Source organism: Giraffa tippelskirchi, chromosome 6 (genome assembly GCF_054371585.1).
Source record: "Giraffa tippelskirchi isolate mGirTip1 chromosome 6, T2T-mGirTip1v1.2.pri, whole genome shotgun sequence".
Taxonomy (NCBI): domain Eukaryota; kingdom Metazoa; phylum Chordata; class Mammalia; order Artiodactyla; family Giraffidae; genus Giraffa; species Giraffa tippelskirchi.
In genome coordinates this window covers 95566646-95591705 of record NC_137280.1, presented here as the reverse complement: position 1 = coordinate 95591705, position 25060 = coordinate 95566646, and the positions used below count along the sequence as shown (strand labels likewise).

The window sequence follows — 25060 nt, the reverse complement described above, 5'->3', positions numbered from 1 at the left end:
GGGCTGGTCTTCATTTCCTCCCTCAGAAATCTGACTACAGCATTGCAATCTCCCCATTTACAATCGGTGTGGCTTTGGGGTCACAGCCTCAGTTTTCCCCATCTGCAAAATGGGACCAGTAACAGAATCTTTTACCCAGGGTGGGGGGGGGTCAATTTTTTTTTAATTTATTTTTTTTGGCTGCACTGCAGGGCATGTGGGATCTTATTTCCCTGACCAGGGATGGAAACCACATCCCCTCCAGTGGATGTTGGAGTCTTAACCATTAGACCACCAGGAAAGTCCCAGGGAGGTCATTTTTGAGGATTAGAATGTTTACATTTGTAAAGCCTCCAGAATGGATAAATGGTGAGTGCTCAACAAACGTTAATTCTATTCTTATTCTCAAAAGAGAATAAGAGACCCTTAAAAAGATTAATCCCCTTCACATGAGGCACAAAGTTAATGAGCACTTACACTGTCCCTAGTATTTCACTGCAATCGCCCACGATCTGCTGATGACCTTGGAACAATGGCCTCATAAACCCATTTCACAGATGAGAAAGCAGAGACTCAAGAGAGGTGAAGTCACTTGTACAAGAATACACAGTGTGATCTGAGCCCACTCTTCAGGGTGAGGGCATCAATGCAGACCCCTCTTCCCCCAAAAAGGGCTGCAACAGAAATGGCTAAATGTACTCTCAATGTGTTTTCTCTCCACCTGCTCTAGCATTAGAACCAACACTTTTGGCAAAGCACATGGCCCATGGGAAGATTATATTTTCCCAGCTTCCCTTGCAGCTGGGGATGGTCCATGTGACTACATCCTGACCTATTAAGTGAAACCAAATTTTCAGCTCCTGTTCTTTTTATGGCAATAGTAGCCACCTGTTCTGTTTTTTGTTTTGCTTTTGGCCACACAGCATGGCATGTGGGATCTCAGTTCGCTGACAAGGTATGGAACCCATGCCCCCTGCATTGGAAGTGGAGAGTCTTAACCACTGGACCACCAGGGAAGTCCCACTAGGCACGTTTTTATATTGACAAATGGCAAGGAGCAGGCCTTCTGGAGTACATTGGTGCTATCAAAGCATTCAATAAATATTTATTACAATTGAAACACCATATCCATACCCCCAGCTCATTCCCCATCACCACCATGTAGAGAGAGGGGAAGAAAGAAAATTTGTAAACTCACATCCAGTTTTGGCCACCTCCAGGGCCAGAAAGTCATGGGGCTCATTTTGCCCTATTTCCTGAGATGGAAGTTCTCCCACCCAGTGTCCTGAAAGTAGCAAAAGACCCCGTGTTCCACCATCCCCTAGAGACGGGGGGGGGGGGTGGTCAAAGCCGAAGTCATGAGGTCCAGTCACTAGGTCATTCGGTTTCCCGCTTCTTGTCCTCTGGTGCCTGGGTCCCTCTCTGATTCCACATGTGGTTGTTGACCCCCAGCTGTACCATCTGTGCATGGTGTATGATGAGGGGCTGGAGCCCAGGGCTCTGAGGGTGGGCAGGTGGTGCCTGTGGGAAGTCCGGGGGCTGTGGGAAGGCCGGTGGGGGTTGTGGAAAGTTCGGCGGGGGTTGAGGAAAGGTCGGCGGGGACTGCGGAAAGTTCGGCGGGGGTTGCGGAAAGGTCGGCGGGGGCTGCGGGAAGATCGGTGGGGGCGTGCCCCCCAGCCAAGGAGGTAGGGACGGCGGCTGATGACCTGGCAGAGGGGGAAAGGGTGATGGTGGGGTTCCCAGGGACCCCTGTCCCCCAAAGGGCAGCTGAGTCCCAAATGGCATGTAGTTCGCGAAAGCGACCTGGAGTTTCTCCATCTGCGTCTGGTAGGCCAGGTAGCTATGGACGTAAGCCGAGTATGCCGCGCCCCACGCCGCTGCGTGCTGCCGCTCACTTTCCAGCTGTTGGCTCTGTTCCCGCAGTGCCCGGGCATCCTGTTCCTTCTTCCACTTGGCTTTGCGGGCCCGCAGCATCTGGGGCTTGAAGGTGTTGGTCACTTTCCTGGAGAAGATCTTGGAGTGTTCGTCCAGCCACACCAGGCCAGTAAGCAGACTAGACGTACTGGGGCTGAGCTGGGCCAGGGAACTCTCCAGGGGCAGGAAGGGGATCACGCAGTCCTGCCATCCGTGACGCGTGAGGCTGCTCATAAGAGACTGGTTTGTCTGATGCTGGCTCAGGCGGCAGTCGAAGTTGGAGGTGAGCAGCAGGATGATGAAGGCCGAGTGGTCTAGGGCATCCTGCAGGCAATGCAGCTCGCCACGCCCAGGCACCTGGAAATCCTCGCAGAACGTGGCCCCATCACGCACGCCCAGTGCCTCCAGCCTCTCGCGCACGCGCAGTGCGATGTGCTCGTCCGCACTCGCGTGGAGCACCACAAAGTTATAGAATTTATGTTCGGACGACTCCAGCTCCGGAGGAGGGGGCTCTGGGTTCCAGACGGTCGGGTGAGCCTTAGGAGAGGTCGAGTGAGCCTTAGGAGGGGTCGGGTGAGCCTTAGGAGGGGTCGATGAAGAAGGAAAGGGAGACGTCGTTGGGGAAGGAAAGGATAGGGATGTTTGAGGCACGGAAGGAGTCGGTGGGCGTGGCTGAGATGACAGGTAAGCGGTGTCTTCCTCTGAAAGTTGGACTGGCGTCTGATCTGTGACGGGGCAGGCGTTTTTGGAAGGCGAGGGGAGAGATTTCGGGGCTGCTGACACATCCGTACACTCCACCGGATAGTGGGCGCTGACTTCCGGAACTTCTGGTGGGTCATGCGGGCTGGCAGGGCAGGCATCAGTGGTCACCTCAGGAAGCACGGGGTCTGGGCTGCTCGGCTGCACCGGGGAGCCGGCAGCCTCCACCGGGGAGCCGGCAGCCTCCGCTGATGGGGGCCAGCTCATCTCCTCGGGTTCCTGGCAAGCCAAAGGGGCAGGCTCGGGCACCACGCTGGCCTGGGGATGATCACACAGCTTGCTGGGCCCGTGGGGGCTGTGGTGCACGCTGAGGAGGGCCATGGTGGGCGACTGACTGATTTCCAAGTTGCTGGCCAGGGAGGCCGGGCTGCCAGTGGATCTCAGGGAACATGCTCTGCTCCAGCCGGAAAGATGCTCTATGGGCCGCGGATCGCTGCGCCTCCGGGAAGGTGAGGCCGAGGACGGCGGGAGGCAGCCCAGATCTGAACGCAGTGTTTGGACCCCTCCCAGATCCGCAAGGACGTCCCACCCGCAGCGGTCCCGGGCCTCTTCCTGGAGCTCCCCCAGCTGGAGGTCGTCCCTGGAGCTGAAAGCGCGGAGGGCTGCCCGGTAGGCCTCCTCCCGCATAGGGGCGGGACACAGCTTCTCCTCGGCGAGAAGATGGTACACCCTGGCAACGGCCCAGGACACGTCTGGGGGCTCCTCTGGGGCCTCGGAGCTGTCCACACCAGCCCACTGGCGGGCCACCAGTTGGGCCACCGCGTCCGCCTTCAGCGCCTCCAGGGAGATCCTGGCCTCGGTCTCCTGGCCCAGCTTCAGGAGCACCATGGCGTGCAGGAGGTACGCCCCCCGGCAGCCGGGCCTCAGGGTCTTTAGTTTGTGCTTAAGATACAAGAGCTTGTCCTGACCTGCCTTGCCTAGAATGTCAAAGGCGCCAGAGAGCGAAGGGCCGGTGCAGGCCATGGGCTCAGGTGGGAGTGGCCTCCAGCGGCTGCGGGAGAAGCACTGGATGATGAAGTCATGTTCCGCACGACGCCCTGCTGCACTGCAGGCCCGGTGTCTCCACCCAGCTCACGGGTACCAGGCCCCCTGGGGGCTGTAGAGACCTGTGAAGCAGAAAGACATGCTTATCACCAGAAAGGGGGCTCTGAGAGGCAGTCCAGACGTCACCCCCTCAATGCCACCAAAACCCAGCAGACCCGGACTGCCCTGGTGGTCCAGAGGTTCAGAATCTGCCTTGCAATGCAGGGGATGTGGGTTCGATCCCTGATAGGGAAACTAAGATTCCACGTGCAGCAGAGCTACTGAGCCCAGGCTCTGAAGCCCAAGTGCCACAATTGGAAAATCTGAAGGCAAGAATACTGGAGTGGGTAGCCATTCCCAGGAAGATCCTCTGGAGAAGGAAATGGCTACCCACTCCAGTATCTTTGCCTGGAGAATCCCACCGACAGAGGAGCCTGGTGGGCTACAGTCCATGAAGTCGAAAAGGATCAGACACGACTGAGCAACTAATATTTTTCCATTCACAGAGGAAAAAGGTAAGCCAGAGAAGTGAAGTCATTTGCCCCAAGTCACAGTCAGTGAGAGATCTGGGGTTTGTTTGTTTAGTTGTTTGTTTGATTTTTTGCCACATGGCATACGAGATTTTAGTTCCCCAGCCAGGGATGGAACCTGCGCCCCCTAGAGTGAAAGAACGGAGTCTTAACCATTGGAATGCCAGGGAAATCCCAGAGCTGAGATTTGAACCCCAGCTGTCTGGTTCCAGAGGCTGGGGCTAATGTGCTTAACCACAAGACTACACTGCCTATTAGGATGCTAATAAGCCCACTTTGGGGAGTGTTTCAGGGAGCTGAGTAGCGTTATCATATGGAAAGTTCTGAGTCCCATGAATGGAAGCCAGCAGGCACTTAATACATGTCACTTAGGAAGAGTCAGTCTCCTAGGTGACCCCAGTGACCCCACATCCTGGTATTCACAGTCCAGGGTGGTCCTTCCAATGTGGTCCTAGAGTTCTGTGAGATTGATAGAATATGGCAGAAGTGATGAGGCGTCACTTGTGACATTAGGTTATGAGAGACACTGGCTTAGGATTTCCCTGGCAGTCGGTGGTTAAGATTCTTCATTTCCATTGCAGGGGGTGTGAGTTTGATCCCTAGCTGGGGAACTAAGATCGTACATGCCATATGGTACAGCCAAAATAAATAAAATTTAAAAAAATAAATAAAAGACACTGGCTTCCTTCTTAGTCACTCTCTCTGTCACTCTGTCAGGGGTAAACCACGATATAAAGGGCCCACCTGGGGAGGAACTGAGGCTTCTCACCACCAGCCACTAAACCACCACCACCACCAAACAGTGGTACAGAAAGAAAAGTCAATTGTGACTAAACCACCACCACCACCAGCCACATGGGGGTGCCAATCTCAGAAACCAGCCCCAGTTGAGTCTTCAGATGATGCAGCCAGGAAGACAGCCTGACTGCAAGTTCATCAGAGACCTAGAGACAGAACCATCCAGCTCATCTGACCCCCAGATTCCTAATATTCAGAAACTGTGTGAGATAATAAATGTTTGTGTTTTGAAGCCACGAAGTTCTGGGGTAATTTGTTATGCAGCAATAGCTAACTGATACATGTTTCATTATTACTATGAAATTAATCATGACTGAGGGTCAGGTCTATGACTAACACTGCTGCCAAGCCCTTTGGAGGCTCTTTCCTCTTCTCTCCATTTCTTGAAAAATGCCAAGTTGGTTCCCACCACAGGCTCTTTGCACATACCATTCCCTCTGCTTGGAGCACCGAGACCTTTGCCTGCATGACCCAAATCTCATCCTCAGCCCCCAGGTACAATGACACCACCTCAGGGAGCCCTCCATGACCACCCTGGTTCTCTATCCCAGTCTGTCTTCTCCATGTCCCCCCACAACAGAACTGGCCACTGGGTGACCTTTTCCTGTGTGTTAAACCTTTTACATTTTCTGTCTGCCTCCCAACCACCAGCTTTCCTGATAGCTCAGTTTGTAAAGAATCTGCCTGCAATGCAGGAGACCCCAGTTCAATTCCTGGGTTGGGAATATCTGCTGGAGAAGGGATAGGCTACCCACTCCAGTATTCTTGGGCTTCCCTATGGCTCAGCTGGTAAAGAATCTACCTGTAATGCGGGAGACCTGGGTTCGATCCCTGGGTTGGGAAGATCCCTTGGAGAAGGGAAAGGCTATCCACTCGAGTATTCTGGCCTAGAGAATTCCATGGACATCCATGGGGTCACAGAGTCCGACTCGACTGAGTAAATTTCACTTTCACTTTCACTTCCCAAACAACAGGAGCATCAGAGGGTGAGGAGTTGTGGAACCATGGACCAGGTCCTAATAAATACTTGTTGAATGAATGAATCAGTGAATAAATGAGACTGACAAGATTTCCTTCCAATATTGTTGATAAGAAAACAGGCACAGGACTTTCTTGGTGGCACAGTGGTTAAGAATCTGCCTGTCAGTGCAGGGGGCTTCCCTGGTACCTCAGCTGGTAAAGAATCAGCCTGCAAGGCAGGAGACCCTGGTTTGATTCCTAGGTCAGGAAGATCCTCTGCAGAAGAGATAGGCTACCCACTCCAGTATTCTTGGAGTATTCTCTGAGCCTCCAGTATTCCTGGTGGCTCAGATGGTAAAGAATCTACCTGCAATGCAGATCTGGGTTCGATCCCTGGGTTGGGAAGATCTCTGGGAGAAAGGCATGGCAACCCACTCCAGTATTCTTGTCTGGAGAATCCTCATGGATAGAGGAGCCTGGTGGGCTACAGTCCATGAGGTCACAAAAAGTCGGACACGACTGAGCGACTAAGCACAGCACAGCACAGCCAGTGCAGGAGACACGTGTTCAATCTTTGGTCTGGGAAGATCCCACATGCCTCAGAGCAATTAAGCCCTTGGGCTGCAACTACTGAAGCCTGAGTGCCTAGAACCTGTGCTCTGCAACAAGAGAAGCCACCTCAATGAATAACCCTGGCACTGCAACTACAGAGTAGCCCCCGCTCCCACAACTAGAGGACACCCCCGTGCAGCAACAAAGACCCTGTGCAGCCAAAAATAAATAAAAAAAAGAAAACAGGCAAAGAGGGACTTTCCTCATGGTCCAATGGTTAGGACTCAGCACTTCCACTTGCAGGGGGGCCTGGGTTTGATCCCTGGTCAGGGAACTAAGGGCTTCCCAGGTGGCACTAGTGATAAAGAACTCGCCTGCAATGCAGGAGACACAGGAGACTTGGGTTCGATCCCTGGGTCGGGAAGATCCCCTGGAAGAGGGCATAGCAAACCCACTCCAGTATTCTTGCCTGGAGAATCGCATGGACAGAGGAGCCTGGCGGGCTACAGTCCATGGGGTCACAAAGAGTCAGACACAGCGGAAGCAACTTAGCACAGCGCAGCAGCCCAGGGAACTAAGATCCCGCAAGCCACGTGGTAAAAAAAAAAAAGCAGGCACAGAGAGAAGGTTTCTCCAAGGGCACAGAACAATACACCATGAAAAGTGTCCCAAACCCCCAAATTTAAGTCCCCAGGTGTTCAAGGTATATCACATTCAGACCTGTAAAAATGCACAGCCTCACTTCCAGTCCAGGGGGCTAAGAACACTTTCTTTGCCCCTCAACTATGCCTACTGCCTGTTCCACCCTGGTGCCCACGATGAGAACCCCCCAAGAGCCAAAACCAGTGCATCCCCACTATGGACAACTCTATCCCCCCAGGGGACACCTGACAACATCTGGGGACAGTTCTGGTTGTCACAACTGCATCGAAGGAGGCTCCTGGTATTGGGTGGGTGGGTGCCAGGGACGCAGTTCAACATCCCACAGCGCCCAGGATGACACCCCTGTCCCCGAGAGAATGACCTGGCCCTAGATGCTGCTAAGCCCTGACGTGGAGGATCCCTGGTCTGGATCAAGAGCTGATTCATCCATCAACCCCCTTGACTGACAAATCATAGACGTCACTGTATAAATGACTCAGCATTTTTTTTTTTTTGCAAATTCATTTTGAGCAAATGTCATGGGGCCCAGGACAAAGGTCAATGATTCCAAGAAAGCCAGGCACAGAGCAGAGAGAGCCAGAGGGTGGAGGGTTGAGGGGGATGTGACTGAGCAGAGTGGGCAGAGGAGAAGTGGTCAAGAAGGGGCAGAGGGCGAGGTGGTACCGGGGGAAACCCAGCAGCTGTCTGGTTGTTTTTGAAAATTGAAGTGGCCTGACATGTTGAAATGCTTATGGGGATGGAGAAATAACAGAGACCACAAAAAATGGAGCTGACTTCCTAGTGGGGGGGACAAGTGGTCAACAGAGACATGAGTGAAATTCACGGTATATCACATTTACACTGTATAAATGCCACAGAGAAACAAGGAGGGGAGGAGGGTCATGGACTCCAAGAATTAAGGGGTGGGTGTGTGCAGTTTTGTTTTGTTTTTAATATTTATTTATTTGGCTGCACTAGGTCTTAGTTGTGGTACAGAGGATTTTTAGTTGTGGCGTGTGGGATCTACTTCCCTGACCTGGGACCCCTGCATTGGGAACAAAGAGTCTTAGCAACTGGAGCACAAGGGAAGTCCCGTGTGCAGTTTTAAACAACATGGTTTAGGAAGGTCTTGATGAGAAGAGAGATTTCAACAGGACACAAACATGGGGAGAAAGTCACCCATCGAACATATGAGGGAAGAGAGATTCAGGCAGAGGGAATAGCCTGTGCAAAGGCCCTGTGGCTGGACTGTGTCTGGTGTGTTGGTGGAGCATCGAGGAGGCCTATGTAGCTGGAGCAGAGTGAGCAAGAAGGAGAGGGGGGGAGGGGAGGGCAAGGAGGGGACAGGCAGGTCATGCAGGGTCTTGTGGGCCTGGGGGTGTGGGAGAGAGGGCACTTGGGCTTTAACTCGAAAACCTAGAACCACCTCAACCTGTCTAAATGCAGTGGCCTTGCCTCATGTGTATTGCCAAGAAGGCAAATGGGCTCAGCAGGACCACATTTGCTAACATTTCAAGACAAGTCAGAAATGTAGATTTTTTAGGAATCTGCTCAGTTGTGCCAAGTTAGCAATCGATTCAGATATTTTTAAGAGACCTGGTGAGCTTAAAAAAAAAAAAAGCAAGCCATTGTGCCATCCACAGAGTAAAAACTCTAAACATATCTACTGCAAGTAATAAAGGAAGTCTGTGAAGAGGAGGAAGGAATACATACATAACATTCATTCATTCATTCAAGAGGTAATTTTCCAGCATTTGCCACGTATTGGACACTACTGATCATATCAGGACAGAAAGAAGAATAAAAAAGGAATACTCTTCCCTCTTGGAGCTGACAATCCAGTCCAATTTATAAATTATATATAAAGTACTATTATTATATATAATATATGACAAAAGCAAAGCAACAAAACCACTTCTGTCCACTACACTGAAGGTCAACCTTTCAGTGCTTCATTTGTCAATAGTGAAGGGATTTCCCTGGTAAGTGGAAAGACTCCAGTGGCTAAGACTCTAAGCTCTCAATACAGGAGTCCAGGTTCAATCCCTGGTCAGGGAACTAGATCCCACATGCTGCAACTAAGACCCAGCACAACCAAATAAATAATATATAAAGAAACATTTTTTTAAAAAGTAGAGTCATAACTATAAAAAGGAGAACAAGTATTGCTTATGTGCTTCCTTGATTTCTGAATTATTTTTCCATAAAGACTAAATATGAGCCATATATTACTGCAGAGAAGAGTTCCTTTTTTCTTTTCATAAATGTTTTTACTTCTGTCAAAAGCAAATATATGGCAATATATGGCAACAAAGTAGGCATATGTATATAAAAAAATGCATGCTCAGTTGTGTCCAAATCTTTGTGACCCCATGGACTGTAGCCTGCCAGGCTCCTCTGTCCATGGGATTTTCCAGGCAAGAATACTGGAGTGGGTTGCCATTTCCTTCTCCAGGGGATCTTCCCGATCCAGGGATCAAACCTGGGCCTTCTGCAATGGCGACAGATTCTTTACCACTGAGCCACCTGGGAAGCCATATATATACACGTAATATACAAACAAGTATATTTATTTTTTTGGCCACACTGCGCCACATGTGGGATCTTAGTTTCCCCAACCAGGGATCAAACCTGCACCCCCTGCAGTGGAAGCACAGTCTTAACCACTGGACCGCTAGGGAAGTCCCAACCTAGCATATTATATTTCTTAATTGCCACACTGTCCTTCCTGCTGTCCTTCAAACTTGCCAGACACGGTCCTATCTCAGGGCATTTGCACTGGCTCCTCCTCCACCTAGAACACTGTTTCCCCTGTGTATCCCCACAGCTCACTCCCTCTCCTTCGTCAGATTTTTGGTCAAGCCTGTCCCAGTGACACTGTGTACAGCTGCCTAGGACAAGGGTCACAAAGCCCAGCCCACAGGCTGTTTTAGTGGAGTTGTCCTGGAACACAAGCATGCTCACTCATTGACCTGGGGCCCAGGGCTGCTTTCAGCTGAGTAGCTGCCACAGAGACGATGTAACCCCTACAGATGACAATAGATACACTCGTCCTTTCCAGGTCTCCCAACACCTGGGCTACAAAAGAGGTATATGATTTTTCTTTTTCCATTCAATGGAGGGGCAAACTTAGATTGCACAGTTAGGGATGGGCAGAACAGTGCTATCACACTAGTGTTTCTAATCCTAAAACCAAAATGCCTGTCACTGTAGCCCATATGGGCTTCCCAGGTGGTGCTAGTGATAAAGAACTTGCCTGTCAACGCAGGAGACATAAGAGAAGCGGGTTCATTCCCTGGATGAGCAAGATCCCCTGGAGAAGGAAATGACAACCCACTCCAGTATTCTTGCCTGGAGAATCCTATGGACAGAGGAGCCTGGTGGGCTACAGTCTATAGGATCAAAAAGAGCTGAACATGACTGAAACACACCCTAGCCCATATAATTATTATGGAGCATAACTGGTCTTTTTTTTATTTGTTTTGGCCATGCCATGCAGCATTCAGAATCTTAGTTCCCTGACCAAGCATTGCATCCTTGCTCCCTGCACTGGAAGCACAGAGTCTTAACCACTGGACCACCAGGGAATCCTAACTGGCTGTCATTAGTTGAATTGGGTCCCCCTCCCCAAGTTCAGATGTTAAAACTCTAACCCCTAGGACCTCAGGATGTGACTACAGTGGAGATGGGGTCTTTACAGAGGTAATCAAGTTAAAATGAGGTCACTAGGGCGGGGCCCTAATCCATTAAGTGTGTGTGTGTGTGTGCTCTCAGTCGCTCAGTCATGTCCTACTCTTTGCAACCCCACAGACTGTAGCCTGCCAGGCTCCTCTGTCCATGGGATTCTCCAGGCAAGAATAGTGGAGTGAGTTGCTGTTTCCTTCTCCAGGGGGTCTTCCCATCCAGGAATCAAACCTAGGTCTCCTGCATCTCTTGCATTGCAGGTGGATTCTTTACCACTGAGCCACTTGGGAAGCCCAATCCAATAAGACTGGTGTCCTTATAAAATGGGATTAGGACACAGACACCCCAGATAGAGGATCTCTTAAGGACACAGAGAGAGAAGACAGCTATTTGCAAGCCAAGGAGAGAGGCCTCAGAGGGAACCAGCCCTGCCTACACCTTCATCTTGGACTTCCAGCTTCCACCCATGAGAGTATGAATTTCTGGTGTTTAAGCCCCATGCCTGAGGGACTTTGTTATGGCAGTCCCAGCTCTGTGTGGCTACTGAGCACTGGAAATGTGGCTACAAGTTGCCAGGGAGAAAGTAAATATTACATTTTATTCAATTTTAATTCATTAAAATGGAAACGTTGGGCAGTGTGAAAAAAGAAAAAATTTCACCCCGTTAAACCTAACTTTGTTTCAATAGGCTCAGATTTCACTTAAACTATATATATATATATATATATAAAAGAGAGTCTGAATCGAGATCTGAAAAAATACATACCAGATCTTTAAGGATTAGTACAAGAATGGGACTTCCCTGGTGGACCAGTGGTCAAGACTCTGTGCTCCCAATGCAGGGGGCCCAGGTTTGATCCCTGGTGAGGGAACTAATGTCGTAAGACCCAGTGCAGCCAAATAAATAACTAATAAATATTAGGGGAGGAAGAAAAGAATTAGTATGAGAAAAGGTATGTAAGGAGCACAGGCGGACTGGAACCCAGGCTGCCTGAATCTAAACCCATTAACCCTGTGGTCTCCAAAGTGTATCACCAGAGATTCCAGCTTCCATGGACCTGGTTACATGGCCTGAGGAACAGACTTATCTAGTTATAATTAAAATGGCCCGTGAAATGAGCTCACAGCCAGAGTAGTCCTGGAGGAAGTGGAAGACAGACAACTTGCCATGATGCAGGCACAAGTATGCAGTAAGAAAAAGGCAAAGTGTATACATACTTTCTCCTACCTCTGATGTGAGCTCACCATCATCAACAAAACGAGATTAAAAAGGACAACAATCTTACTTTCAAATGGGACCACAAGTCAGCCAAAACTTATGGAAATATCAAAATTACTTGAAGTTTTGACCCTTGGATCAACTTTCTTTCCACCTCTCAGTGGCTCCTAGAAACAGCTGTGTGTGTAGTAACTTAAAAAGAAAAAAATCACAGGGGACTCTACTCAGTACTCTGTAAGGACATATACGGGGACAGAAGCTTAAAAAAAAAAAGTGGCTATATGTGTATGTAGAATTGACTCACTTTCCGGTACACCTGAAACTAACAAACATTGTAAAACAGCTATACCCCAATAAAAATTAATTTTAAAAAATATAAAAAAAATCAGACATGTGTTGACATGCACCCTCCAATTTTTAACTGATAAAGGCCAACAGCTGATAGAGTGTGAAGGATGGGACACGATGGGGGCTGGACATTAAGTTCTATTTCATGCAGTGTTCACTCTGAAAATTCAAGTTCAATACTTAGGATCTGTGTCCTATTCTGAATTCAGGTTCTACATCTATAAAATTTTAAAAGGAGGGACTTCCCTGGTGGTCCAGTGGTTAAGACTTCACGTTTCAATGAAGGGTATGCAGGTTCGATCCTCAGCTGGGGAGCTAAGATCTCACATAACCTCGTGGCCAAAAGACCAAGATGTGAAACAGAAGCCATGTTGTAACATATTAAAAAGACTTTTAAAATGGTCCACATTAAAAAAAAAATCTTAAAATAAATGTTAAAAAGGAAAAATGAAACTTACCAACTCCCGACTACACCAGCAACAGTGTGAAAAGTCAATCGGAAATAGCTGCCAACATTGAACAGAGGAGATTGTGTGTGAAACTCAGATGTTTTGGGTTCTCTTGGAATTCGGATGGTCAGCAAGACTGCGCCAGCTGTGCTCGACTGGGAGCCAAAGGCTGTCCCCTTTTACAGGACACCCATCTGAAACATGAATCACCTCCAGGGCAACAGAGAGCAGTCAGAGAGAGCGTGCCCTTGGGGTTCAAATCTCAGCTGTACTGCCTCCACGTTATGACCTTGGACTGGCCCTATACACATCGGTGCTTCAGTCTCCTCCTCTGTGGATTGGGTACAAAGATAAGCCCTTCCTGCGAGGGCTGCCATAGGTCTAATGAGTTAATCCATGTAGAGATGGTACAGACCAATGCCTGGCACATCCTGACTGCTCCACGAGCCTTCAAGTGTATGATGACTGCCCCACCCTGGCCCCCCGCCCCAGCTGAGGCCCCTGCAGCAGAGGCTCAGGGCTGGGTTTGTGCAAAAGCACACAGCACAGCCAGACTGAGAACCAGCCAGGCACGACCACTCCTGCTTGCCCTCCTGGCAAATTGCTTAAAATCACACCCTGTTTCTTCTCCATCTCCCTGTCTGCCAGCCTAAGTCCAGACTCAGTGCCCCCTCCCTAGACATTGTCTCCCCCAGCATGTTCCCCATCCACTCAATATGCCCTGCCCAGAGGTCACCTCAGCCTTCAGGAAACCTGGCTTTCATTCTGCTATACTTTCCATGGCCTCCAGGGCAAAGTCCACTTCACACCTGACAGTGGGCGCCTGGGTGGCAGGGGAGCAGTCACAAGAGTGGGGAACCTGGCTCTGCCACCTGCCAGCTTGTAGGAGCCTGTTTTTCAGTCTCAGTTTCCTTGTGTGTAAAACCAGCAGGAAAGGGCCTTTGTCATGTGTGAGAGTTTAGAGTAACAATATAATAAAGCATTCTTTGGTGGTCCAGTGGCTAGGACTATGCACTCCCAGTGCAGGGAGTCTGGGTTCAATCCCTAGTCAGGGAACTGGATTCCACATGCTGCAATTAAGATTTTTGCTTGTTGCAACTAAAGATCCTACATGCTCCAACCAAGACCCAAGATCCCGGCTGCCTCAACTAAGACCTGGTACAGTCAAATAAACAAATATTATTTTAAAGAAAGAAATTAAAAAAAAAAAGTTCCAAAAAGATATGGAAGTTAAAACATAACCAGACTATCTCTGGAAAATGTGTAGGAGACTCAAGGGGCATTTATTCAATAAGTGTTTCTTGAGCACCTGCTATATGCCGGGCATTCTGTAAAGCAAAAGCCAACCCTGTGAGTTAAGACTACTTCAAAAACTGCCTGTTTACCAGGGGTAAAGGGAGGCACAGAGAGGTTGAGTGACTTGCCCAGGATCACACAGGTAGAAAGTAAAGAGGCAGGAATTTAAACCAGACAGCTTGGCTACAGGGTCCTTGCTTTTATTCATTGTGGGCATTAGTCGCTAAGTCCTATCTGACTCTTTGTGACCCCATGGACTGTAGCCCACCAGACTCCTCTGTCCATGGGATTCTCCAGGCAAGAATACTAGAGTGGGTTGCCAGTCCCTTCTCCAGGGGAACTTCCGGATCCAGGGATTGAACCCACATCTCCTGCATTGCAGGCAGATGCTTTACCATCTGAGCCATCAGGAAGCCGCCTTTATTCACTGAGCACCTACTATGTGCAGTCCCCTTCCCACGCCTGGATCTGAGGAATTACCGAGCCCGTCCACTAAAGAAGGGATCAGATACCTGCCCTCCGCACTGAGCACACACACGGGTCACAGCTTCTGCCCACTGTGGCTCCATGAGGACACTATTTGGCCCCTACTGTGTGCCCAACGTACTGAACAGTGTCTACTGGCACACAGCAGGTGCTCCAAAAATGTTTGTTGAGGGATGAGTGAATGGCCCTAATTCGGAGGAGGACACAGAAGCCCGGGAAGGCTCTGGAGCCTGGGGCTTCCACCAATCTTCCCCTAAATTCTGGAACCCACACCTCAGCCTGCCCAGGTCACAGGGGGTGACCCTCCCCCAAACCCCTGCGCAGCCATAAGGAGAGGGAAGGAGTGCAGGTGCCAGGAAGAAGGTCTGGGGCCAGCCAGGCCCTGAGTGGTGCCAGCAGCCACAACTGAGCAGACCTGGATCCAATCCTGGGCCAGTATCAACGAACCCCGTACCCCACGGAGAGGTCTAGGGAATGAGGAGCTGATCATTCCCAGAGACCCATCTGAATGGGATGTAACCCATCTGATGGATGAGACCCACTGAAAGAAGTGCGCTGTGCTGTGGGAAGGGGTCCCCGAAGCCCCTGGAAAAAGTGTGGATTCAGTGCCCTGGAGGAGAGAGCAGTGGGAGTGGCGATCACGGGGCAGGAGGAACCCGGGCTGGGGTAGAGAGAGCGCCTCATTTGGAGAAGATATCAGAAACGAGGAGGAGGAAAGGGGTATTGGGAGGGAAACAGAGCCTGCTGGGGAGAACTCCGGATGTTGAGGAAGGGCAGGGGGGATGAGGACTTGGGCCAGGGAGGGGAGCTGCAGCGTGGGGGCGGGGGACCTGAACATGCATCGCGAGGACGTCCAAAGCTCCCGGGGCGGGGGCGGGGGCGGGGGCGGGGGGCAGCTGGCCTTGACCCGTGGCGAGGGTTGCGGGGTGCCAGGCCCCCTGCCCCTGCAGGCCTGCGGGGGTCTCCGGTCCCCCTAGGCCCTCGCTCCTTCCTCACCTACCTGGGGTCGCGGGGGCGACCGGCCGCACCGCTCGCGTCCTCGGGGCGGAGATTGGTGGCCGGACGGCCTGGTGGCGATGCCCGCGGATGGCAGAGCGCGGAGGGCGCGCCTGTAGCCCCAAGAGCACGGCCTCCGCCCGCCCCTTCCGCGTCCGGCGAGGAGGGAGGAACCGGGTGAGATCACGCTTTCCCAGCGGGACCGGGAAAGTCCCTGAGGCGCCCCAGCTACGTCCTCTCTGCCTCGCCGGCTGCCACGTAGACCGTGTTTGGGGACCTCTGGGGGGCCCGGGCGCGAGAGACCACCACGGGGGTCCACAGGGACAAAAACCCTGTCCGCGGGGACCCACAGTCTAGTGAGAAAGAACCACAATTTAGTGCATCTCAATGGGTAATTAATGTTTTCCAGGAAATGAACAAAAGGGATGGGATAATTGGGGGCGGGGGTGAGGTTGGGAATCATGGCCACCCTGGAGGGGTTTGGGGACACCTTTGTGGTTGGAAGAGGGACAGACAGCATGATGGCATATATATATATATATATATATATATGTGTATGAATTTCTTTTTTTTTGGCCGAGTCACCCAGCTGGATCTTAGCAGGGCTTGAACCTGGGCCCTGGTCAATGAAAGGGCAGAGTCGGAACCAGAGGACCGCCAGGGAATTTGCAAGAGGGCAGATCTTGAAGCCGTAAACGTGACCTTTTAAAATTCACCGGGAGCAGAACTAACTAAAGCCTGTAACCAAAAAAAAAAAAAAAAGTGATAAAAAATGCATATAAAATTAAATTCACAGGGGTCCTAACCTTTTGGAAGGTTCTAGACCCAGGGCTTACATATCTATCTGGCACAGTTAAACCACAGTGCTCAGAGTCCATCGTGCTCAGAGGGGACCCTTGAAAATGTTTTAATTTCTTTTAAAATCAGAAAGGAAAAAAAAATGAATAGAACCTAGCTTAGATTATATGTGTCTTTAAACCAACACAGTTGTAAAATGTCTTTTTTTTTAATGGAGGAAGGTACCTACAAAAGCCATAAATAATACCTTCTACTGGGCCCCTTTGTCACCCTGAATCTCTTGTCAAAATACCATTTGTTATAAAAAATTTCTGGTTACCCAAAGGAAAAGGGATGTGGGTGGGGTTAATCAGGAATTTAGGATTAATAGATAGGTTCATGAGTGCTAAGTCACTTCAGTTGTGTCGGATTGTGCGACCCTATGGACTGTAGTCTGCTAACTATAGCCCACCAGGCTCTTCTGTCCATGGGATTCTCCAGGCAGAAATACTGAAGTGGGTTGCCATGCCCTCCTTGAGGGGATCTTCCCAACCAGCTAATATGATTCTACTGTAGAGCACAGGGAATTATGTTCAATATCCTGTAATAACCTATAATGGAAGAGAATCTGAAAAACATATGTATTTTTTTCAATTTGCTATATACCTGAAGCTAACATGACATTGTAAATCAACTATACTTTAATTTGAGTCCCTTGGACAGCAAGGAGATCAAACCAGTCAATCCTAAAGGAAATCAACCCTGAATACTGATTGGAAGGACTGATGCTAAAGCTGAAGCTCCAATACTTTGGCCACCTGATGCAAAGAGTTGACTCATTGGAAAAGACTCTGACGCTGGGGAAGACTGAGGGCAGGAAGAGAAGGGGGCAGCAGAGGATGAGATGGTTTGATAGCATCACCAACTCAATGGACATGAGTTTGAGCAAACTCCAGGAGGTAGTGAAGGACAGGGAAGCCTGGTGTGCCGCAATCCATGGGGTCTCAAAGAGTGAGACACAACTTAGCGACTGAGGAACAGCACTTCGATTTTAAAAGTACCATTTGTTGGATTCATCAAACCCAATACAGGAGGTTACAACAAAGTCCATTATGTTGAAATATATTTTTTTAACTTTCTATTTTATATGGAGTATAGTCGATTAACAATGTTATGATAGTTTCAGGTAGACAGCAAAGGGACTCAGCCATATATGTGAAATATATTTATTAAAATACTTTTTAAAAAATACAGCTTAGTGATTCATTCTTGAATGAATGGATAAACAAAATGGAGTCTACCCACACAATGAGGTATTATTCAACCTTAAAAAGGAAGGAAATTCTGACACAGGCTACAACAATGTGAATGAACCTTGAGATATTGTGCTCAGTGAGATCAACTAGAGAGGGAAGGATTCCACTCAGGGTCCCTAGGGGGGTCAGATTCATAGAAACAGAAAGTAGGTGGTAGGTGCCACCAGCAGGGAGATGGGGAGTCAGTGTTTCGTGGGGACAGAGTTTCAATTTTGGAAGATGAGAAAGTCCAGGAGATGGATGGTGGGGATGGTTTCACAACAAAGTGAAAGTACTTAATGTCACTGAGCTTTGCATTTAAAAATGGTTAAAAGGTGGTACTTCCCTGGTGGTCCAGTGGTTAAAACGCCTCGCTTCCACTGGAGGGGGTGTGGCTTTGATCCCTGGTCTAGGAACTAAGATCCCACATGTCACATGGTGCCGCCAAAACAAAAAACCAAAGGGAAAAGAAAAAAGGCTAAAAGGTAAGTTTCATGTTTACTATGTTTCACCACAATAAAAAATTGCTTTCAAACACTTGCAACACAATAACTTCAGAAAGACTTCTGAAATAGAGCTGTACCCAAGCCAACAAACAGAACTTAGGGTTCCACCTCTGTGTGTATTACCACATTAACAAGATCTCATCACTCCAGTGATTTCTCAATAGTAACAAGGATCAACCGTATTTTGAGCCACCTGGGGCAATGCGACCTGATATGAAAATGTCTGTGGTTTTCTACTTGAGCCAAAGCCACAAGAACTTCATTCATAATTGAGGAAATGGTAAATATCAGTTAGAGTCAGTGAGAATAAAGATATGAGGGTTTCCCCCCTCATTGGTACATTGGAAACCCTGAATATTATCATTAGATCTCCCAAGCAGTGCATGGATTCCAGGCCAAAGTTCACTGAAAGGTTCTTGGGAGAGAGATGAAATGTAAATTATCTAGATGCTAAGTCCCACTCTGTCGGCCCGCCCCACCACCACCACCACAGTGCCTCACTTATTCCTAGTCTCCTGAGAGGGAGAAATTATATTGAACCCATACTGTGTGCCAGGCATGTCTAGGCTCTGGGGACACCTTGGGGTGGGGGTGGGGGAAGAAGTGGTCCATGCCCTTGGGGCCTCCCGAGCTGGACGGGGAGAAGGCATCCAACCCATCTTCCCACACCTCTCCCCAGACCCCCACAGCCACTTTTTGGAGCATCCATTACCAAACACATCTTGGTGGTCATCATCTGATCCATGTCTTAAGACAACCGTTCCTGGTAGGTTTACTGTTGTTCAGTCGCTCAGTCATGTTCAACTCACTTTGGTCTGGCTTTGCTGTTTATCCAAATTGGCCAGAAGTCAGCAAAGTTTTTCCTGTGAAGGACCAGAGAGTAAAATACTGTCCATCTTACGGACCATAGTGTCTTTATTACAACTACCTGATGCTGCCATTCCGTGTAACCCCAAAGCAGTCACAGGTGATATGTCAATAAATGAGTGTGGCTGTGTGTCAATAAAACTTTATTTACAAAACCAGGCAGTGGGCTGGACAGTGATAGTAGTTTGCTGACCCTGGACATCGATGGTGTCAATATTTAGCTTTATTCTGGGTGGCTATGGGCTTCCCAGGTGGAGCCACCTACCAAAGTAGGAGAGGCAGGAGACTTGGATTTGATTCCTGGGTCGGGAAGATACCCTGGAGTAGGAGATGACAACCCACTCCAGTATTCTTGCCTGGAGAATCTACTGGACAGAGGAGCCTGGCAGATTACGGTCCATAGGGTTGCAAAGAGTTGGACACAATTGAAGCAACTTAGCACACAGGCACTGGTGACTGTGTCTGCAACATTTTTCTAAGCCAGTACATGTAACCCAAACTTTTTTATTTTGGCCAAACCATGCAGCTTGGGGAAACCTAGCTCCCTGACCAGGGATCAAAACCATTCCGCCTGCAGTAGAAGCATGGAGACCTAACCACTGGACCATAAGGGAAGTCCCCAAATTTTGTTCTTTTAAAGTGTGTTGTGGTCTCATTAAGCATTGCTATACCACAGTTTGTTGAGTCCCCTGTCACTGTTCAGGGGTTTCCCAGGTGGCTAAGTGTAAAGACTCTGCCTGCCAATGCAGGAAATGTGGGTTTCATCCTTGGGTAGGGAAGTTCCCTGGAGAAGGAAATGGCAACCCTGTATTTAGTCCAGTATCCTTGCCTGGAGAACCTCATGGACAGACGAGCCTGGAGGGCTCCAGTCCACGGGCTCGCAGAGTCAGACGCGACTGAGCACAGAAGCAGCAACTGTTATTGGACAAGCTGGTTGCTGCCAATGCTCCCCGCTCCCCCGCAAACAGGCATAGACACCTTATACGTTAGTGGTTATGAACACAGAGCAGGGGAGATGGAGGGGGGAGTCTGAGTGAGTGCTGGGTTCAAATCCTTATCCTGATACTTACCAGCTATAAGATGGGGCCACAGGCGAGTCCTCTGAGCCATGCCTCAGTTTCCTTCCCTTGTAACATAGCCATGGTAACAGCACCTGCTTCCTGGGACTGATGAAAGGATTAGGTGATGGGGCTTCCCTGAGGGTCCAGTGGTTCCATGCTTCCACCACAAGGGGGCACAAGTTTGATCTCTGGTCAGGGCCAAAAGAGTTGAGCTGCTTCAAATCCTAAAAGATGATGCTGTGAAAGTGCTGCACTCAATATGCCAGCAAATTTGGAAAACTCAGCAGTGGCCACAGGACTGGAAAAGGGCAGTTTTCATTCCAATCCCAAAGAAAGGCAATGCCAAAGAATGCTCAAACTACCACACAATTGCACTCATCTCACATGCTAGTAAAGTAATGCTCAAAATTCTCCAAGGCTTCAACAATACGTGAACCGTGAACTTCCAGATGTTCAAGCTGGTTTTAGAAAAGGCAGAGGAACCAGAGATCAAATTGTCAACATCCATTGTAGCATCGAAAAAGCAAGAGAGTTCCAGAAAAACATCTATTTCTGCTTTATTGACTATGCCAAAGTGTTCAACTGTGTGGATCACAACAAACTGTGGAAAATTCTGAAAGAGATGGGAATACCAGACTACCTGACCTGCTTTTTGAGAAATCTGTATGCAGGTCAGGAAGCAACAGTTAGAACTGGATATGGAACAACAGACTGGTTCCAAATAGGAAAAGCAGCGCGTCAAGGCTATATATTATCACCCTGCTTATTTAACTTATATGCAGAGTACATCATGAGAAACGCTGGGCTGGATGAAGCACAAGCTGGAATCAGGTTTGCCGGGAGAAATATCAGTAACCTCAGATATGCAGATGACACCACCTTTATGGCAGAAAGTGAAGAAGAACTACAGAGCCTCTTGATGAAAGTGAAAGAGGAGAGTGAAAAATTTGGCTTAAAGCTCAACATTCAGAAAACTAAGATCATGGCATCCGGTCCCATCACTTCATGGAAAATAGATGGGGAAACAGTGGAAAAAGTGGCTGACTTTATTTTTTTCAGCTCCAAAATCACTGCAGATGGTGACCGCAGCCATGAAATTAAAAGACGCTTGCTCCTTGGAAGAAAAGTTATGACCAACATAGACAGCATATTAAAAAGCAGAGACATTACTTTGCCAACAAAGGTCCGTCTAATCAAGGCTATGGTTTTTCCAGTGGTCATGTATGGATGTGAGAGTTGGACTATAAAGAAAGTTGAACACCGAAGAATTGATGCTTTTGAACTGTGGTGTTGGAGAAGACTCTTGAGAGTCCCTTGGACAGCAAGGAGATCCAATTAGTCCATCCTAAAGGAGATCAGTCCTGAGTGTTCATTGGAAGGACTGATGTTGAAGCTGAAACTCTAATACTTTGGCCACCTGATGTGAAGAGCTGACTCATTTGAAAAGACCCTGATGCTGGGAAAGATTGAAGGCAGGAGGAGAAGGGGATGACAGAGGATGAGATGGTTGGATGGCATCACCAACTCAATGGACATGAGTTTGGGTAAACTCCGGGAGTTGGTGGTGGACAGGGAAGCCTGGGAGAGCTGCAGTCCATGGGTTCGAAAAGAGTTGGACACAACTGAGCGATTGAACTGAACTGGGGTCAAAAAAAAAAAGGACTAGGTGACTTCACTGAAAGGGTTTCTAAGAGTTTCTAGGGTAACTGCAAAGAACAGGAACTTCTGGATCTTTTCAGACATGGAGAAGAAACACTCTCACTCTTACTAAACACTGCCAGAGGTTTTTTTTGTCCAAAAGAGTATCCCTGTTTGCACTCCCCCCAGAAGTGAACCGAAGGGCTTACTTCCCACATCTCCACCACCATGCTACTTTCTCTTTCTTAATTTGTATTGATGTGTAATTCACAAGCACTGAAGTCTATAAAGCTTAAAGGGACAGCTCAGTGGGTTTTGGGGCATGTACACACTCTTTCCGACCCAGGGATCAAATCTGGGTCTTCTACATTTGCAGCCAGATTCTTTACCGTCTGAGCCACCAGGGAAGCCCTTCATATTTCACACACTCCCTGTAACCAACTTCCTTACCAAGATATATTAGAGGTGATTCCAACTGCTACAGGTCTCCAAGGTCCCCTTCTTTGTCCCTACCCACAGGACAACTGCCTGCCTGGTTTCTCTCATCATAGCTCTAGTTTTGTTTTTGAAACTTCATCAAAAGAGAACCAGTGAGTAGGTGTGTTTGCATCTGCTTTCTTTCCCTCAGCATCATGCCTGTGAGTTTCAACCACATCCTTGTGAATATCAGTAATTCATCCTTGTTCCCATCTTTATGTACTGGGAGAAACAGTTCAGTCTAAGCAGTAAGATGGAACAGGAAGAAGGCCACTACAGTGGTCTCAAGCAGGTTGGCAAGCTATCCCTGTAAAGGATTAGATAGTAAGTCTTTTCAGCTTTGCAGGATACAGGAGGTATCCATTGTGTAATTTTGCTTTAAAAATGTACAGATTCTTAGCTTATGAGTCATGCCAACAGACAAATTCTTTGGATATTATTGGCCCTCAGGCTGGTTTGCAGACTTTTACTCTAAATCATTTTACCACAGTGCCTGACACACAGCAAGTATTCATTTCTAAGAGTTGACAGGCAAATTTTCCATGGCATCAAATTTTGAATTTATTTTTATGTGTTCTTTTTCTTACTACTACCCCAAAATGTTTAATCTTTTGTTTTTTTATTTTTGAAAAATAATTGACGTACAATATAGCATTAAACTTAGGCGTACAACATAACGATTTGATGTATGTATATATTGGGCTTCCCTGGTTGCTCAGATGGTAGAGAATCTGCCTGCAATGCCAGAGACCCGGCTTTGATCCCTGGGTCAGGAAGATCCCCTGGAGAAGGAAATGACTACCCAATTCAGTATTCTTGCCTGGAGAATTCCATGGACAGAGGAGCCTGGCGGGCTACAGTTCATGGGGTCATAAAGAGTTGGACAAGACTGAGTGGCTAACACACACAATATACTAGCAATATATTGTGAAAAGACCACAATATGTCTAGGTAACATCTATCATCTCACATAGTTAAACACTTTTCTTTTCTTGTGATGAGAACTTTAAGACTTACTCTCAGCAACTTTCAAATACACAATGCAATATTCTTTTATTAATGTAATTTTATTTATTTATTTATTTTTGGCTGCACTGGGTCTCTTTTGCTGCTCAGACTTTTCTCTATTTGTGGTGAGCAGGGGCTAGACTCTAGTTGCAGTGCACAGACTTCTCATTGCAGTAGCTTCTCTTGTTGCAGAGCATGGGCACTAGGGTGTCTGAGCTTCAGTAGTTGCGGCACGTGGGCTCAGTGGTTGCAGCTCAAGGGCTCCAGAGCACAGGCTCAGTAGTTGTGGCATGTGGACTTAGTTGCGCCCTGGCACGTGGGATCTTCCTGGACCAGGAATCGAACCCATGTCTCCTGCACTGGCAGGCAGATTCTTGACCACTGAGCCATCAGGGAAGCCCCTGATGTGATTCATTTTTAAAGTCTTTATTGAATTTGTTACAACATTGCTTCTGTTTTATATTTTGGTTTTTTTGGCCACAAGGCATGTGGGATCTTAGCTCCTCGACCAGGGATTGAACCTACACCCCTTGTGTTGCAAGATGAAGGTCTTAAACACTGGACCACCAAGGAGGTCCTGATCTTAGGATCTTTAAGTACACCACTCCACAGACTCTTTGCACAGAACTACACTGAGCCGGTTATCAATGAAACTGAGGGCTAGCGAGGCAAAAGACCCCACCCAGGGTCACACAGCAGGGACCAAGGAGCTGGCCAGTGAACCCACGTCCCATCACCAAGCTGGAGTCCAGCATGGCCAGGTCAGCACAGGATGCTGAGCCCTTGGGAGCATATCAGAATGAGCACAAAGTCCTGCAATCACCAACATGGTTGACAGTAGGTGGACCCTTCCCCACTGTGTGCTTCATCTGTAAAGCTCAATACCAGGGACTTCCCTGGCAGTCCAGTGGTCAAGATTCCATACTCCCAATGCAGGGTGCCTGAGTTCGAGCCCTGGCAGGGGAACTAAGATCCCACATGCCACACGGCACAGCCTAAAAATAATTTAAATGAAATGAAATAAAGCACAAGACCAAAAAGGTTTGTATGTGAAGCGTATGGAATGGAGCTGGGCCAAAGTGGGTAGGGAATTTGGTTGCTGTGTTTTCTCTGTAAGCAAATATTAGCACAGCAGTGGGAACATGGCCAGTCCCAGAAATGGACAGAAATTTTGGAAACTCCAAACTGGCAACCTTGAATTCCTCAAAGCCAGGACAAATTCCATGAGCCTGCTGTAATAAATGGCCACAAACACAGGGGCTGGAAACCACACACATTATCATCTGACAGTTCTAGAGGTCAGAAGTCTAGAGTCTTTTTTATATATATAATTTATATGTATATATATGTGTGTGTGTATGTGTGTGTTAATCGCTCAGTCGTGTCTGACTCTTTACAACGCCAGGGACTGTAGTCTGCCAGGCTCCTCTGTCCACAAGATTCTCCAGGCAAGAACACTGGAGTGGGTTGCCATTCCATTCTCCAGGGGGTCTTTCAGACCTAGGGATCAAACTCATGTCCCCTGCATTGGCAGGTGGATTCTTTACCACCTGAGCCACCAGGGAAGTTTGATAATAATGGTATCATTCTCTAAAAACATACTGATACGTCTCCAGTCAATAATGTTCAGGTTAAAAAAGACATATTAATATGTCTGGTCAGTAATCTGTTAATTGAATCCCATTTGCAAAGTCTCCTTTGCCATGTGAGAAATCAGGTCATCTGCATCTTTCAGGGGTCACACGGTTCCCCCACATGCCTGGGAAGGCCCAGTACAGAAAAGCAGTAGGCTTCTC

General features: G+C 48.4%; 1 protein-coding gene across 3 annotated transcripts; it reads right to left on the bottom strand.

The window, feature by feature from the left end:
* Positions 1-1046: 1046 nt before the first annotated feature.
* TICAM1 (TIR domain containing adaptor molecule 1) lies at positions 1047-19073 on the bottom strand. 3 transcript variants are annotated; one of them, XM_081499647.1, is made up of 2 exons: positions 18926-19073; positions 1047-3758 (listed from the first exon to the last, which is right to left on the bottom strand). In XM_081499647.1, the coding sequence occupies exon 2, from the start codon at positions 3613-3615 to the stop codon at positions 1357-1359; it is 2259 nt and encodes a 752-aa protein (XP_081355773.1). In that variant the 5' UTR covers positions 3616-3758; positions 18926-19073; the 3' UTR covers positions 1047-1356. The 3 variants fall into 3 exon arrangements, with proteins under 3 accessions (XP_081355773.1, XP_081355774.1, XP_081355772.1); XM_081499648.1 differs by lacking the exon at positions 18926-19073 and adding an exon at positions 15636-15777; XM_081499646.1 differs by lacking the exon at positions 18926-19073 and adding an exon at positions 15640-15777.
* Between the last annotated feature and the right edge of the window lie 5987 nt (positions 19074-25060).